At 36.1% G+C, this 18,452-nt stretch overlaps 1 protein-coding gene across 2 annotated transcripts in view; it reads left to right on the plus strand.

The window, feature by feature from the left end:
• Nucleotides 1-18,452, plus strand: part of LOC109328123 (serine/threonine-protein kinase ATM) — an 85,923-nt gene that overhangs the window by 61,297 nt on the left and 6,174 nt on the right. For both annotated transcript variants that reach the window (XM_019561423.1, XM_019561424.1), the window contains exons 50-71: nt 55-485; nt 2,936-3,002; nt 3,077-3,151; nt 10,101-10,223; nt 10,371-10,535; nt 10,807-10,905; nt 11,466-11,617; nt 11,719-11,920; nt 12,021-12,068; nt 12,578-12,661; nt 12,900-12,983; nt 13,095-13,175; nt 13,281-13,370; nt 13,454-13,516; nt 13,629-13,769; nt 13,860-13,916; nt 14,058-14,117; nt 15,760-15,854; nt 15,947-16,055; nt 16,510-16,599; nt 17,467-17,546; nt 17,627-17,705. In XM_019561423.1, the coding sequence (XP_019416968.1) occupies nt 55-485; nt 2,936-3,002; nt 3,077-3,151; nt 10,101-10,223; nt 10,371-10,535; nt 10,807-10,905; nt 11,466-11,617; nt 11,719-11,920; nt 12,021-12,068; nt 12,578-12,661; nt 12,900-12,983; nt 13,095-13,175; nt 13,281-13,370; nt 13,454-13,516; nt 13,629-13,769; nt 13,860-13,916; nt 14,058-14,117; nt 15,760-15,854; nt 15,947-16,055; nt 16,510-16,599; nt 17,467-17,546; nt 17,627-17,705 (2,475 nt within the window). The remainder of the gene's footprint in view (nt 1-54; nt 486-2,935; nt 3,003-3,076; nt 3,152-10,100; nt 10,224-10,370; nt 10,536-10,806; nt 10,906-11,465; nt 11,618-11,718; nt 11,921-12,020; nt 12,069-12,577; nt 12,662-12,899; nt 12,984-13,094; nt 13,176-13,280; nt 13,371-13,453; nt 13,517-13,628; nt 13,770-13,859; nt 13,917-14,057; nt 14,118-15,759; nt 15,855-15,946; nt 16,056-16,509; nt 16,600-17,466; nt 17,547-17,626; nt 17,706-18,452) is intronic.

The following is an 18,452-nucleotide window of genomic DNA, read 5'->3' on the forward strand; positions in this document are numbered from 1 at the left end:
GGTTCTTTGCCATTCTCTCTGATTTTCTTATATATTGATTGTTGTAAATAATAGTTAACATCTCAAGTAATCACCATGGAGCATGAAGGAAACTGGGGAAAGGCCCTTGAGTATTATGACTTGCAAGTGCGATCAGGTGTCTCAATTCAGAAGGATGGCAGTGCTAGGAATTTGTCATTGGAGAAAACTGGAGCAGCAAATCTTTCATCTTTTGCAACGGAAGTAGATGAGATGAGGCAAAGTAGACCTTACAAAGGATTGATTAGATCATTGCAGCAGATTGGTTGCACACATGTGCTAGACTTGTATTGCCAAGGGTTGACATCAAGCAAGGACCAGCTCCAGCATGATTTAGAGTTTGCTGAATTGCAGTTTGAGTCTGCCTGGCGTGCTGGGAACTGGGATTTCTCCTTACCACATGTGGGAGCTAGTTTCCCTCCAACTCAGAATATTAAATATAATCATTTCAATGAAAATTTGCACAGGTATTAAATTTATTCTTATGTTGATTTTAGTGTGAACTCCATTTCTCTGTTCAATCATTTTCAGTATTAGATTTTGCTGAAATATTTACAACAACCAAGCCTTAGTATCACTAGTGAGGTTGACTACATGGATTGAATGACGCTGCAATATCGTCATAAAATCATTTTCATTGACAAAGCATTAATCTCTAAATGTTTCCTAATTATTTAATTTATAGTTTTTATTGGCCCCCTTTGCCTCTAGAAATTGCATTAACTTCCATATGATCTACTCTCCATAGTGTGGCTTCTAACGGTCGACACACATGCCCAAATTACGTAAGACGCAATTATGCCATATGTTCTACAATGTGAGCTACCCCAACTTTATCCCTAATGCATTTATTCTTATTTGAGTGTTTAGCATTTTATGTTTATCTAGGGCTGAGTCAGCTTGCTTAATGAGCAAGTTGTTACTCAGAATGCAATGTAATAATCTTCCTAGCTTGTTCTAGAAGCTTGACCATGTGTCCACTTCTATAAATAGAGGTGCATATCTATTGTATTGATAAGTTTTTCAATAATAATAAAATCAGAGTAACTGAATTATAGAAGTGGACACCTGGTCAAGCTTGTACAACAAGCTAGGAAGATTATTACATTGAATTTTGAGTAACAGCTTGCTCATTAAGCAAGCTGTCTCAGCCCTAGATAAACATAAAATGCTAAACACTATAATAATTCTTATTCCTATCTTGTCCACTGTGTCCACTCATCCAATATAAAATTCTTATTTTTAACAAGAAATCTCTTGTTCCCTTTGTAGTTTTCCTTTTTTCCAGATGAATATCAACATTAGAAAAAGATCGTTGAGGTTCAACAAGGAAATACCATATTTTCCATCTAATTAGGCTGCAATGCATTCAAAACTCCGAGTCTTCTTTTTTAATTCAGTTTGTTTTGTCTCTAATTAGTATTGTCAAATGGTGGCCTTGGCCGAAAGCGATGGTGTTTTTTGGCTAATCTTTGTTTGCTATTACGAAAAACCCTTCAAATGGCGACATCTGCCATTTGCTACTTTAGGACCTCCATGATGGTGGAGACTCATGGTGGAAAAGCCGTTGCTAATGAACATTTGGGACCCCAAGTCAAAGTTGTTGTGTCTATTTCATTTGCAAAGAAATTCGAACCCTTCTCTCATCATTGTCTTCTTCCTTTCTCTCTCTCTTGTTCATCAGACAAGATCATGAACAACACTCTTATAGTGAAACATATGCCCTAGAAGTTCCAAACAAAAGATATCGTAACTAAGCCTCTTTCTATACTGATAGGAACCAACCAATTTAAGAAAGAAATGGTAGAGAATTTAGACAAACAAGTGCATAATATTTTACTGATAGTAGAGAAAAAGTGCAGAGTACAAGATATCGAAATGGTTTATTAGTGTGATAAAAGAAAGGCAATGCAAGAGGAATAATTTCCTTCTTCCTGTGACACAGTCACCCCTAATTCTCCCAAATGATTGCCTGCCATTTACGTACCCCCTTCTGTCACAAGCCCCTTTTCTTTCTTTTCCCATATACCCTTACTCTCTTTCTTTCTTCTCTGAAATACCCTCCTAATTGGAGGCCTAACATATACAAAGTTTGCTTCACTCAAAAACCAATGGCAAGTCAGAGACTACCTCAACTTGGTTCAGATCCCTCAGTTTCAGGGGAGGTGACTAAGTGTAACAAGAGTTAGTCTTTGGTCTGTATTGTTTTGCTGAATTTTCAAATAGGTCCCTATATTTTAATATTTTTCAATTAGGTTTCTATATCTAAGTTTAAATAGATCCCTTGTAGCATAAGTTGGAGTGACTTAATTACAAAATTCTATAACTAATGGGGATTTAATTAATAATTTAATATATTGGCAGCTTAATTAAAGATATTTATAGTACATGGATCTGTTAAAAAATTAGTGAAACTATTGGGACCAAGTAATGTATTTAACCTTCAACTTATAAAAATGGTTCGTCCTATGCATGAGGCTCCCACCTAGTGGAGTATGGGAAGGATAGATGTATGCAGTCTTACCCTCGCAAGTCAAGAGACTATTTCTAGGATTTGAACCCATAACCTCCAAGTCACAAGGCAAACAACCTTACCTTGCGTTGAATCTCTTCTGAAGATATTCCCATGTTTATACATTATGGCTATTGGATGGTTTATTATTTTTCATGAATAACTTGTAATGTGAGCATAAGGTTTATCTTTCAAAATAGAATTGTTATGTAGAAGACACTGACAGACTTAGTAACTACCTTGTATTTTTTTTGTTTTAAGATGTATAGGATGTTTGTACATGGTTATTATTTAAAGATCTGTGCAGCACGCTTCAAAAGTCAATTAGGAATGAAATTCAATATGCACTATTAGAAAAATGTAATTTTTTTCTAGAGAAGTGCATCTAATTATTCTTATATGCAGTTGTTTAAGGTCACTCCAGGAGGGTGATTTGTGTGATTTCCAACTTAAACTAAGAGATTCAAAGCAGGTAATATTTGTTTCCTAAGTTCTGTTTAGTTGCTTGTGGACTTTGTGAAATTACAAATGTTTAATGTGTCATAGGAGCTTGTGTGGTCTGTTTCTCATGCAAGTGAAGAAAGCACTGAGTACATTTATCTGTCTATCATCAAACTCCAGGTACCCATTTATCCGATTTGGTTGAATTTTAATGTTTTCAGGGCAACTCTTTTACGACATTATTAATTAGTAAGCCAAGTGCTAAGATCCTTGGATTCATCTGGTTCTACCACAATGTGAGGTTAATGTTTTATTCCATCTTTAAACCAAATAGCATTGAGTGTAGTTGCCCATGAAGTTTATAAACCGAACCCCACGAAGGAATGATGGAGATGAGTTCTATCTTTGATACCATGTTAGAATAATTGGGTTGGTCACTAGCAATGTTCAATCCTACAAACTTCATGATGTAGCGTATGCTAATTATCAAAGCCCCATGTGAGTTGAGAATATGAGCCAAAGACCGCTTATACTGACTCAGACAATCCTTCACATTTTGCAAAGTTGGGGGTTCAAATACACTTTTTTTATCATTGGAGAGTGTTGGACGTAGCTTCTATTTAGAAAATCATCAGAGCAAAGTTGCATAATGTTAGAAGAAGAAGAAAAATGAAAAGAACGAGAGAAGAAGAAATAGTAACTGAATGAGAGAGAGAGAAAACTAAAATGTAACTAACTCTTTTTGTTAGTTATTGATATTTCTGAATCTTGCTTAATGAGTGCTTACTCAATCCTATTTATAGGAGAAGAGTAACACTGTTAGGACTAACAGTTTTATACAATGGGAAGCCTCTTGGCTAATTCTAATATTCTAATATACCCCCCTGAAAAGGTGCTCCCCTTTTTCAATGTTCTTACAAGAATACAAAAGAAAGAAAAGAAAAAATAGAAGAACAACAATGACTTAGATGCATTAATGACTTAGGGACAAAGCATCTGTCACTCTAAGGGACTTCCTCATTGAGATGAACTTGGATGTTGACAGAGGCTTTGTTAGAACATCTGCAATTTGATGCTCAGATGGAATATGTTTGACTTGAAGGGCCTTTGACTGGATTCTGTCTCTTACAAAGAACAGGTCTAGTTCAATGTGTTTTGTCCTGTTGTGAAGAACAGGATTGTGAGCCATAGCAACAGTGCTAAGGTTATCACAGAGAACCAAGGGAGTTTGGTATTTGTATTGTAATTCTGAGAAAAGAGACTCAATCCAAATCAATTCTTGAGTAGCAAGAGCCAAACTTCTGTACTTGACCTAGAAATGGTTTGTTGTTTCTTTGACCACCAAGTTACCACATTTGGCCCAACAAAGATGCATGCTCCTGAGATGGATTTTCTGTCATCAGGATCTGAGGCCCAGTCAGCATCACAACAGGCCATGATAGGGATAGGTAGGGAAGAAATAGCAGGTTTGATTTGTAGACCTAATAATAAAGACCCTTGTAAATATCTGAGTATTCTCTTCACTGCACTCCAGTGTTGATGTAGAGGTTTGCTCATGAATTGACAAACCTTATTGACACTGAATGCTAGATCAGGTCTAGTAACTGTTGCATATTGCAGAGCACCAACAATTGATCTGTATAGAGTAGGGTCTTCAAATTGTTCTGAACCATTCTTGGTTAACTTGCAGGAAGTTCCCATAGGTGTAGGAGTAGACTTGGCAGTGGTCATGTTAGCTCTTAGTAGAAGGTCTCTGATGTATTTGGATTGAGAGAGAAATAGAGACCCATCAACAAGGTGTTTCACTTCTATTCCAAGAAAGTAGTCAAGAGATCCTAGCTTTTTGAGAGCAAAGTTGTTGCTTAGTTTGTCAATAACTTTGTGAACTTGAGATGTAGATGAACCAGTGACTATAATGTCATCAACATAAACAAGAACAAAAACCTTATGTAGGAGTAATCTGAATAAACAAAGAATTGCCACATTTGCTGATATGAAAGCCAAGTTGAGCTAGAGTACCTTTTAGTTTTTCAAACCATTGTCTATGTGCTTGTTTTTTACCATATAGAGCTTTATGAAGCTTGCATACTGTGTTTTTGTCTCCACTGTGCAAACTAGGTGGTTGCACCATATAGACTTCTTCTTCTAGAACACCATTGAGGAAGGCATTATTAATATCTAGTTGCTCTAGGGGCCATTTGTATGTAACTGCTAGAGTAAGTAAGATTCTGATGGTAATAGGTTTGACAACTGGTGAGAATGTTTCAGTGTAATCAACCCCTGGTTTTTGATGAAACTCCTTTGCCACAAGTCTAGCTTTTACCTGTTGAAACTACCATCAGCATTTTCTTTGACTCTGAAAACCCATTTGCAACCAATAGCACGTTTGTGAGAGGGTAGAGGACCAAAAGACCATGTTCCTAGCTTGAGAAGAGCATCAAACTCATCTTGCATAGCTTGTAACCAAACTGGATCTGCAATAGCTTCCTTAACACTTGTAGGTTCTGTGTGAAGTAGAAGAGCTCTAAGCACCTCTCTAGGAACTATGGACTTGTCAATTCCAGACTTGGACCTGGTAACCATAGGATGAGTAGGAGCCATAGTGGTAACACCTTGAGGAGATGTGGAAGAGTTTGTATTATTCTGACCAGGGGAGGGAAAGGTGGTAGTAGGATTGGATATGTGGGTGTTGGTAGAAAGCTGATGTTGGTTGTTTGGTTGTTCTGTTAGACTATGACTATTAGAGGCAATGTAAGAATAGGTGGATGATAATTGAGGTGACAGTGATGACTGAAAATGAGGATTTGACTCTATGGTGTATGGGATAAATTTGTGTATGTGAGTATAGGATGAATTAGATGACTCAGATTGGGTTTTTGTTTTAGGAACAGAAGATGAATCAGTAGTAACATAAGGAAAATGTTGCTCATTAAAGATGACATCCTTAGAAATGTATAGTCTACCCTCTTTTGACAAACACTTGTATCCTTTATGTGTAGTAGAGTAGCCTAAAAAGGTGCACTCAATAGATCTTGGCTGAAGCTTGTGACTATTGTAGGGTCTAAGTAAGGGATAACAAGAGCATCCAAAGACTCTAAGAAACTTGTAGTCTGGGATTTGTTGAAAAGAAGATAGTGTGGTGATTGATTTTGTAGTGAAGGGGAGGGAAGTCTGTTAATCAGATAAACTGCAGTTGTAAAGGCATATTCCCAAAAAGACAAGGGTAGGTTAGCATGATTTAATAAGGCTAGTCCAGTTTCAACAATATGGCGATGTTTTCTTTCTACAGTTCCATGTTGATGATGGGTGTGAGGGCAAGAAACTCTACGGTTAACCCCTAGGGAGTTAAGGAATTTTGTTAAAGGTCTAAACTCACCACCTCAGTCACTTTGGATAGCTTTGATATTACTCTGAAACTGAGTTTTAATCATTGTGATAAAATGCTGGAACACATGTAAGGTATCTGACTTTTGTTTGAGTAGATAAATCCAAGAGTGTCTACTATAGGCATCTACTATAGACAAGTAATACCTAAAACCAGATTCAGAGTATGTAGGTGAAGGTCCCCATAAATCAACATACAACAAGTCAAAAGGGTTAGCATATACATTTGTGGATGATGTAGAGTGAACTTTATGAGCTTTAGCACAACAACAAGCTGAACAGAAATCTGAGGCAATTTTATTCAAGTAGGGCATATTACAGTTTTTCAAGACATTCTGAACAATTGTCTCATGGGCATGACCTAGTCTATAATGCCATAACAAAAAAGAACTAGGTTTAGTGTGATTAGAAGTAGATATTAAAGCAGAAGCTTGAGATGTAGTAGGAGATGTATATGAGTGCTTGGAAGAGGACTTGGGAACAAGGTTTGAAGAGGCATAGAGGCCCTCTGGAGTGAGAGTCCCTTGAAGGAGAACTTCATTAGAACCCTGTGATTTAACAACACAATAGTTAGGATGGAACTCAAAATAACATGAGTTATCTCTTGCAAACTGAGATACACTCGTTAGATTTTTGGTTATTGTTGGAACAAGCAGAAGATTTTGTAAGGATAAAGAAGTAGTAGAGCTAGTGGAGTTAAAGTAGGTGTTACCACTACTTGTCATAGGAGCCTTGGCTCCATTACCCATATAGATCTGGTCTGGTCCAAAGTGTTCAGTTGGCTCATGAAGAAGAGATGGATCTGAGGTCAGATGATTTGTGGCACCAGAGTCAGGGTACCACATTGAAGACCTAGAATCTTGACTGCCGGTTTCAGCATTCATAGCATAGCCCTGACCTTGGTGTTGATGAGAGTAAGGAGGTAATGGTGAATGTCCTCTGTGAAAATTTCCAGCCTGAGTATTAGTGTAGCCTTGGCCAAAACCTTGATGAGTTGCAGATGTGTAAGGTCTAGTCACTGATCCAGGAGAATAAGATCCATAAGGAGTGGATGGCCTTGAGAACATATTTGACATGGGAGGTCCATACTGAGTTTGATGATGTGGATACTTTCCATAGAAGTGAGAAGGTGTTAAAGTTCCATGATGACTATCATAAGGTGCATAATAACACCATGACACATCATGACCTGGTTTTCTGCAATAGTCACAAAAGAAACTGCCAGGACGAGTGAAATTTCTGCCAGAACGAAAACCACGTCCACCACGTTTACCAGTACGTCCACCTCGAGGATGAGAGTAAAATCCAGATTGAAAATTGCCTGAAGGTCTTGATGAGATACCAGAATAGTGAGGGGAATGCTCATGGACAGAATGAGAAGGCATGGAGACAGAAAGAGGTGATGGAGGTGGAGATTGAGCCACAACATTTGCTGAGAGAGCATCTGATACAGACTTATTTTTGTTCTTGGCTAACCTTGACTCAAAAGTGAGTAAAAATTGTTCCAAATCATGAATTGAGGGAGGATTAATCTGGCTTTCAACAGATGTAATAACATTCTGAAAATCTTCATTTAAACCATCCAGAATACAGTCAACATGTTCTTCAAGGGAGATTGGTGTTCCAATTGAAATTAGGGAATCAGTTAGGGATTTCACCTTAGAGAAGAATTCAAAAATAGTCATGGATCCTTGAGATAGAGATCTGAGTTGAGTTCGTAGTTGACGACTCCTAGCTTTTGTATGTGAGTTGCAAAACGCATGTAATTCACTCTATAACTGCCAGGAGTGAACACATCCAACTACGCGTGGATGAAGAGTTTCTGAAATCGAATTAAGAAGCCACGAAAAAACTGCTTGATCTTGTTCTTCCCACGCTAAAAAGCCAGGGTTCACTTGACGCATGTCACGATCTGAATCAGACAAGAAACGTTGAGGAACATCGCTGGAGTGAATGAAACGAAGTGCACGATTCGATTTCAAAACTGCAAGAACAAATTGGCTCTAGGTGAGGTAGTTGTGTTCCGTGAGTTTCGTATTTGGAATTTGAAGAGAAAGAACTGAAGATTGAGCTCGAAGTGGTGCGGCGGCGGAAGACGAGAGAGGTGGAGATGAAGCTTCGTGAGGAGGATCGTTAATGGCGTTGGCCATTGGTGATGATACCATGTTAGAAGAAGAAGAAAAATGAAAAGAACGAGAGAAGAAGAAATAGCAACTGAATGAGAGAGAGAGAAAACTAAAATGTAACTAACTCTTTTTGTTAGTTATTGATATTTTTGAATCTTGCTTAATGAGTGCTTACTCAATCCTATTTATAGGAGAAGAGTAACACTATTAGGGCTTTGACAATTTTATACAATGGGAAGCCTCTTGGCTAATTCTAATATTCTAATACATAATATCTAAACATGTCTATTAGCAAAACCTCAGTAAAAAGGTCATATTTTTTAACACCAAGTAAAAGCCAAATGCCTAATTTTAGTCTGAATCAAATATAATAGAACAAAGGAGAATTACGCTCTAATCTGAACTGGTTTTAGTGATATGCTCCGTACACCAGAACAAATTATGGAATTGTTCGAATACCAACAGACCATAACGGAAGTGAGACTCTGAGAGAAAACCCCAACCCTAATAGATGGTCAACACCCACCCAAAAAAATTTCTCTTCAATTCTACCAATACCTTCAAAGCTATTTATCAAGAATTAGTCCATGGATCTAGGTTTCACTCAATATTCACCAAAATGCAAAAATAAGGAGTTCCTTATAGAAAAGCAGAGTAGTGTAGGTATGGAACTGACTCTGAGCAAGCACCACACTTCACACTGTAAACAGAGAAGGAAAGTAGTGGAATAGAGAGAGAAGACAGAAACAGAAACTGTAACTTTTTTCTGTTATTTGATAATATGAATTCTCATTACATCATTACAATGAGAGATAAGTAGATAACTAACTGGTACAAAGGTTAATGATGGTAAAAGTGTACTGCAAGTGTACAGCTGTAGTAGCTAGTATAGTTCTAACTATCTCTAACTGCACTTAACTAACTTAACACTTTTACAGTAAGCTAGTCTAGTTCTATAATTACCCCCTGATACTGAGGTGCCTATTGATCTTTAGATGTCTCCTGAACGGTAGGAATTTGTTTGCAGAAAGAGGCTTGGTTAAAACATTTGCAGTCTGAAACTCTGAAGAAATGTGTTCGACTTGAATAGTTTTGGCATGAATTCTGTCTTGGACATAGAAAAGATCAAGTTCTATCTGTTTGGTTTTGTTAACAGCAGACCAATGATCTGAGAGACTGAGATAAGAACTGATAAACTTTACTAACACTGAAGGCAATATCTGGCCTAGCTACCATTGCATACTTTAGAACGCTAACAATGGATCCATAGAGAGTAGGATCTTCAAAAACAGCATTGCCATGCCTTGTCAACTGACAAGTACTGGCCATAGGTGCAATAGGGAATTCTATCCATTGCTCCTCCGGAAAGCTTGGATGACTATGGTGACAGGCATCCTACCCATTTTGGTCTAAACCATACTTGCTTCAGATAACCTGTTGTCAAGGGGATTAGGTCAAATGCCAAAGCAAAATTTATTGGACACAAGATTACCAAGAATCATTTTTCATTATTAGGATGATAATATACCTCCCAACTTATCATATAATCACTTATCTTATCTGGAGCATATAGTCAAGGAAAATACTTTTTATCTCCCATATTTTTATCTTTTTGACAGATGCTTCATCATCTTGGCATGGCATGGGATTTACGCTGGAGGACTTTTGAAGATCATAACACAAAGTTCTGTCTTCAGAAGCAAAATGTGTCTCTTGAGCCTGTGATACCTTCCATTGAACAGGTATTAAGTGTATGAATCCTGCAACTGTTTGGCAGATAATTAAATCTTGACTGCATAAAATGTATTTCAGAATTCAGATAGTGATCATTCAGTCCATCTAACTACGTCTTTTCATAGATTTTGATGTTTTTTTTTATTGTCAACTAGTTGTCGTGGCTGGATATGGATTGGTTCTCAATTTTGCAAAGGATGCAACTGCATATGAATTTGCTAGAGCCATTTATAGCATTTCGACGAGTTCTACTTCAAATTTTAAGTTGTAAAGATTGTATGCTGCAACATCTTCTGCAGTCTTCCTCCACACTTCGTAAGGTACTTTGGGAGATATAAACTCAATCCTGTGCCTCTATCATTGCCAAGCCCTTCTAAATTAATTTCAGCACATAAAGTAAGCATGTGTATCGTTTAGATTACACTACAAACTCGTGGTTCTTGTCTGAATGGGTGAGTTATAGACATAAAATTATTATTGGGTCTCCAGCTAACAACTTCTGCTTTTAGGAGAGTTGATCCTTAACAATTATAATGCTGTCATGATTCAATCTTACTTTATTTTTCTTCTATGCTCTTCTCTGTTTTACAGGGAACTAGATTCTCTCAAGCAGCTGCTGCTTTGCATGAATTTAAGTTCCTTTCTATTGAAACCAAAGGGCCATCTTCCTCCCTATATTGGCAGGGAAGGGTAAGGGAGCTACTTTGACTTTGTCTGTGTGTTTGTATATGGAGATGAAGAGTATCTGCTATTTTCCTAAATATCAGCTGTCAGAATATCATTTATTATCTTTTTAACTGTAGCACAAATTCCATGAACTACGACTTTATCTAGTGATGTGGTTGAGGAATATGATTATATATTGTTTAGAATAATTGGGTTGGGCCTATCTTCATCCCAAAAGTTAGCTCATTGCCACATTAAAATAATTGAGCCTAACTCTACCTGAAATGTTATATTTGGGGTGAGGGATGCCCAAACTTATAACGATTATATTTATCCATTGCCCATCCAATGTGGGATCTCAACACTTGACATATATCAAGCCGGACAAGCTCCATTATACTATTGTTAAAAACTATAAGTTTAAGCAACAAATTGTAGTTTGGAAAACTATTTGTGGATTGCCATTAAAATATGCTTGAATTTTAGCTTCTTGCTGATATACATTCAATAGAAATGAGTCATCAGTAGTATCAGTGCTATCCACATTTTGAAGTATACTAAGTGTTGAAGCTTCTGTATGGCAGCTTGAAGAGGCAAAGCTTTTTCGTGCTCAGGGTCAAAATGAGATGGCTATCAACCTTGCAATATATATATCACAAAATTCTCATTGTAGTGAGGAGGCTTCAGACGTATATCGGTTGATTGGGAAATGGCTGGCAGAAACCAGATCTAGCAAGTTATACGATACTCAATCTGTCTAACATTAATAGTATACTTTCTTTTTTCACCTTATTCACTGAATTCTTGTCCCTCCCTTGTTTCGGTGTAAAATTGTAGCTCAAGAACAATTTTGGAGAAGTATTTGAAACCTGCAGTCTCTGTTGCTGAAGATATGAACACTACAGACAAGAAGGCCATGGAAAGGAAATGTCAAACTAATTTTCATCTTGCGCACTATGCCGATGCTCTATTTAGAAGCCATGAAGAAAGACTTAACTCTAATGAGTGGCAAGCAGCAATGCGCTTAAGGAAGCATAAGGTACCTAATTCACTAAATCAAACAAACAGACTAGAACAATCATAGGATAAAACATTAAATGATTACTTATGAATTATGATTATGATGTTGTTGATTGCAGACCATAGAGTTGGAAGCACTCATAAAACGGTTAAGGAGTTCAACAAAGGTGTTACTTATCTTCTTTTTTGACCAGATTGGTTGTTCTTATTTGTAAAGAGAAGAGAGAAATAGAGAAAGTGGAGAGCAGATAGAAGAGAAGAAAGAGAAGAGAATTGTAACTGAATTTTGTTAGGGCAGTTACTAGTTTCCCATTATGAAAAGATACTTGTACAAAGGGTGAGTCTCTATTTATAGAGATGCACATGTGGCTAGCTTGCTCAACAAGCTAAGGCTTCCTAAACTAGATAAACTAAACCCTATTAACAGAAAGCATAACTGTTAGCTTGCTTAATAAGCCATGCTAACTCAAAACCAACATTACAATAGAAAGCCTAACTGATAACTTGCTTAGTAAGCTAAGCTAACTCAAAACTAATAGTACAATAGCAGTATTCTCTAATACTATCTGGACATGTTTTCTCTTGCAATCAATCTATATTTTTCATGCTTATTGTTTTCTATATATATTTTTACTCACAATATATATGCTCCTAAATATCGTTTTAAATCTTTTAGGGGGAGAAAACTGACTACTCCATGAAAATCCAAGAACTACATAAGCAAGTAGCTATGGACAAGGAAGAATCCCAGAAACTACAGGCATTTATTTTGTTTGATTAGTTTTTGGAAGGAGTATTTTTTTTAATTTGTGCACAAAATCACAGGGTCTGTTGAAAATAGTAAATCATGTGGTTTCTGAAATAAATTTAACTATTTCTAATTGGTAGATGCACTGCATTTTTTTTCTTCTGCTTATCTCAACCCTGTTTTTGGGGTACAATGTCAACCTTTTAATGTGGCAAATATATGTAATTTTAGCTGCCTTTCAACATCTCAGGATGACCGGGACAATCTTCTTAGTTTGGCATTGGAGGGATACAAACGTTGTTTAGTCATAGGCGACAAGTATGATGTGAGAGTGGTATGGAATTGCTCGTAGTTTCCCTTGCAACTAATGGATTCATTCATGTACATTATATGTAGGCATTGTGCACGTTACATGGTGATCTGATTTCCTTTGACTTTCTTTCAGGTATTTCGAATAGTTTCGTTGTGGTTCAGTCTTTCTTCTCGAAAAAATATTGTAAATAGCATGCTTAGCACTATTGATGAGGTATGCAGTAAATCATGGACAATAAATTAGTCTGGTTGTAAAAATATTTCCTTTTTTAGACTACTTGTGGATTTTGTATGTTGATTGCATTTGAATTATTTGTAGGTTCAATCTTTTAAATTTATACCTTTAGTGTACCAAATTGCCTCTAGAATGGGAAGCTCAAAGGATGGTCAGGGACCTCTTAATTTCCAGGTTCAGGCTTCACCAGTTTTATAAGCTTTAAATGTTTTTTCTTTTTGCGTTTCCTTTATTTAATATAAACAAGCACCATGCAGTTTGCATTGGTTTGTCTAGTGAAGAAAATGGCCATTGATCATCCATATCATACAATACTTCAAGTATGTGATTCTACATCTGTTATTGTTTTCCAGTGAATTGCTTTTTCAACTTTTTCTTTCTGGTTATATTGTTTTCCAGTGAATTGCTTTTTCATTATTGTGTTTTGCTTAGCTTCTGGCTCTGGCAAATGGTGACCGTATCAAGGGCAATCAGCGTAGTAGAAGTTCGTTTGTTGTTGATATGGACAAAAAACATGCAGCAGAAAATCTTCTAAATGAGTTGTCATCTTATCATGGAGCTATCATACGACAAGTAACATCACCCTGTTTGTTGTTTGATATTCTCTTCTTTTAGTTCTAGTTACTAATCAATATCATGAAAATGTTTGTGTTACCTTCATAGATGAAGCAAATGGTAGAGATTTATATCAAACTTGCTGAGATGGAAACAAAGAGAGAGGTGCGTAGTTATTAATGTATTTCCTATTCCATTTTTCCTTTGATCCTAAACTTGTTACAGGATAAATATCTATGATTGATATCCAAATTAATATGAATATTTTTTCTGTTTTCCACACCCCTGATTGAATTATTTATGCAGGATACCAATAAAAGGGTGACACTACCGAGGGATTTGCGTAATCTCCCAGCGCTAGAACTTGTCAGTATTTGTCTTGCTAAACTTCAATATATTCAATGACATTTTCTGGTTTATGGAATGATTGAATGATGGTATAGGCACCTTTGGTCGACTCATTGGAATAATACAGAATAGGACATGGGTTATGTTCTGTTCGATGCATATTACAAATACTACAGAACATTTAGTTAACACGTTGGTTCCATGGAAAAAGGTGGAACACAACAGAATGGAACAAGATTATAATTTTATTGACAGAAATACCCTCAACAATTTCCCTTCTCTCTTCCTATATCACAAATCTAGTTCCCTCTCTCTTCCTCCATCTTTTGATATAGAAGATTTGAAAATAACATTTCCTTACAAAATGTTAAATGTTATACTCTTGTTCATAGCATAGGAAGAGGATCTGTTTTCACTGTTTTGAATCATCTCTGTTTTCTCTTTATCGTACAAGAATTTATGCTACCATAAAGCACCACACATCAGTAGAAAGAGGATCTGTTTCTTTTCTTTTTAAATGTTTTCTTCCTCCATCTTCTTCTCTATGCATCCTCCTCTGAACTTGAACCTGAGGCATCATCCTCTGAACCTAGTATATTCAGAATGAGTTAAGGTTTAACATAGGTTATCCTTTACTTAGGATGGATTATTTCTTATCATGTTTAAGCTATACTTTTTTACATATTTCCCTATATCTGAATGATTTTAGTCCTTGTAACTTGTCATCTAATTCAGTCATAATAATCAGCTTTTTATCCTTACAATGTCTCAATACTCAAAGACCATTTTCATCTTAGTTGTTGAAGGCCGACAATGAAGAGTAATCTTGTAATCATTGGCATTTTCAGAGTCACAACCACCGAAATTGATTTTTTTTGGATTTAATTTCTTCATGTTAACATGTATTTTCATTACTTTTTAATAACAATTTATCATGTGTATTATTATTATCCTTCCCCATCAATGCCATTTGAATATGTAGCATTACAATATTAGCATGTAAGGTTGCTGGCCTTTCACACTAGCTGTCATCTGCTGTAAAGTTAATTTGGTCTCCACAGTGTTCTAGAACTAAAAGACGCAGCCATATGTACCTAAACCCTTTAGATTCAGTTAAGAATCATAGTTCTCACTTTCTGATTTTCTAATCTCTTTCTCTCTTTTTATTACTCTTATTTCCTTAATTTTATCACATTTTCCTTGCTTTATCAGACATCTTGAATTCTATAAATGCATCGAATTTTTAGTCTTTCCTGACTTATGTGACACTATATTATTTGATACTAATAAAACCTCATGCATTTTCTCATCTGTTTGTCTTCAATACATTAAACTTTCATTAATTTTTCTTTATTGATCACTTTCTAAGGGACACTTGTTGAAAGTTACTCTCATTGGTCGTAACTTTTATATATAGCATAGATATTTGTGTTACCTCAACAGAAGGTATTAATTTATATCCATTATTTTCTTGCATATGTTTTCTTGTCAAGCAGTATATGCATTTCCTATCAACTTTTGGTTATAACATTTATATACACTGTCTATATGTTGTACACCTGATATTAATATTTGGTGTGCTAAATTTTGCCATGTCTTCCCTTTTTTTAGCTACTTTCTTTGATAACCTGTTTTCTTTGCATTTGCTTTGGACATTTAGGTGCCTGTAGTGACAGCTCCTGTTTCAGTTGATCCAGGTTGTCAGTATAATGAAGGAACTTTTCCTTATTTCAAAGGATTGGCAGATTCAGTTATGTATGTCTCAATCATTAGTAGCATTTAGAGACAGTTCTCTTACATAGCAATACATGATGCTTAATTCTACTTTATGTTGGTTTGAGGTACAGGATAATGAACGGTATAAATGCCCCAAAAGTGGTTGAATGCTTGGGTTCAGATGGTTGTAGATATCGGCAACTTGCAAAATCTGGAAATGATGATCTAAGACAGGATGCCGTACGAATTCTGTTACCTTTATGAACCCCATTTTTTATATCAATTGTAATATTATTAAAATCTGAGTTGACAATTCATGTTTTCTGCGCGCAAGGGGCTGAGGGTATTTGTAAGCAAGCTGCTCTACCAAAGAACACTGGTCCCTTGAAATACTTTTTGTGGGGCGGGCCTAACTGTATCATTCCATTGCCTAAGGGATTAGTCTCACACTCTTGAAAGGTGTGGGGTTACCCTGGGAGATCTCCCAAAAAACTGATACCTTTAATCTGGCTAGCTAACTCGTGGTTTGTCCAAGATAACTTTTAGTATATATTAGTCACAGCATAAAGAAGTTATTTCTTTCTTTGATAGGATCACAATTTTTTTCGCCACGAGGGAAAATACATATTTTGTGATCTTAACTGCCCTTGTGTGCATCATAACACTGAAAGTTAACCTTTTCAATTATTGATAGGTAATGGAACAATTCTTTGGTTTAGTAAACACATTCCTGAGGAACCATCAAGATACCTGGAAAAGAAGGCTGGGAGTACGCACTTACAAGGTATATTCTGCGTTTTTAATGTTATTGGTCTCTGTTTCTGGTTATTGGGTGGTAACTGGTAACAAGCCATGTGTAATATATGTTTTTAGTAAACAGTTTTATGGTAATTTGCTCCTATGCAGTGCCATAAACAATGGAAAACGGAAAGGAACCCGAGATGATGCTTTCGTTTTTCTTTTTTCACTTATGCTTCTTTGTTAAAATTTCTCTACAATCGAATATGCTTTTGCAGCAGGGTCCTGTTCTCAGGATTGCTTTTTCTTAATTCTTGCTTAGGACTTGAAAAGTTGCATCCTGAAAATCTATGATATATGCATCAGAACTCAAAATACATGCGAAGGGAAGTAAAAAAGCACCGAATTTATTCCTTTGTTGGCTGGAAGCATTTATATTTCACAACGCTAAGTACTTATACTTTGCAATTAGAATGCAAAATACTTTTGCTTCCATTGTATTTAGAAAATGCAAACTTCCCCCTTAATGTAAGCAAGGGTTAGCATTTCTGTTCATAACATACAGTACTTGTTCTTTTCTTTCACCATGAAAGCACTTTGATGCTACTTTATTTGAGAAGTGCAAACTTCCCATTTTCTTACATATTACTGAGGGTTAGCATTTCCATATACATTGTCTCTTCTCTAATCATATTTTTTCTTTCTCGTTTATTTTACAAATTGTTCATCTTTAACATTTTTGCTTGGTTGACCTCGTGGTGATGCATATGCGTTTTGTAGTTTCTTGTATGAAATAATAGTATACTAGGAACATTTTGCTTTCCTATGGTGGTGTATAATAATACTTTCTATAGTTATGGCAGAAAGAGATTGGACTTTTTAAATGGTTGAGGTTTATTTTTTGATGAAATAGGTTGTTCCTTTTACTCCAAGTGCTGGTGTTCTTGAATGGGTTAATGGCACTCTTCCTCTAGGTGAATATCTTATAGGAAGGTCAGTTGAAGAAAGATGTTTTACTGCAAAGTTTCTTGTTCAGTTCAATTATAAAGTGATAGCTCATCCTTGAACTTCAGCCTAAGAAATGGAGGTGCTCATGGCCGCTATGGAATCGGGGATTGGTCATTTCTCAAATGCCGAGAGCACATGGCAAATGTAAGAAAATAATATAATATTGATGTAGCTTGGTAAACATGAGCATCGAAAAACATGAAATCATCGTCAACAAAATAGCAACAAATATGTAGAAACAATTAATATCAGAGATTAAAAGAATAGAATACAAATTCAGAGGATGTTATCCTAAAGAAATAAAATAAGAACTGCACAAAGCGAATTTGTATCTTTGCCCTGTCTCTTCATGTCCAATATAGAAACCTCTCTAAATTAGGAATTAGTTGTGCACCATTTTGATGCTAAGAAAACCATTATATTCTTCAAAAGATGTAGAGGGATTATAGCTTTGTTTTATGTATTCTTTCCCCTCTTATTTTTATTATTCTGTTTTCTCCATTTTCATTTATTGATGATAAGGGAGTGTAATAATACTGGTAAAAGAATGCACAAAGAAATGAGAAGAAACAGTACAAAATCGATTCGGAATCAATTCGATTCTGAATACTAATACCTCTTTTATTGAATGCAAGAATTGGAGAAGAATACAATGATGAACCCTAATTGATTCCTTGAATCAATTCCATGTTACAAGGTTGATTCCCTGAATCAATTCCCCCTTTCTACACAATACTCCAAAACTACCCACACTAACCCCCCTAACTCCTATTTATACATTTCCTTTTACCATCCTAACCCCTACGGCAGTTACTTAACAGCTCTAAGGCTTATTCACATGCTGCCATGTGGGCTAGTAGCTGCCATGTGGCCTTCTTTGATGCACCCTTG

Source organism: Lupinus angustifolius, chromosome LG15, assembly GCF_001865875.1.
Source record: "Lupinus angustifolius cultivar Tanjil chromosome LG15, LupAngTanjil_v1.0, whole genome shotgun sequence".
NCBI lineage: Eukaryota > Viridiplantae > Streptophyta > Magnoliopsida > Fabales > Fabaceae > Lupinus > Lupinus angustifolius.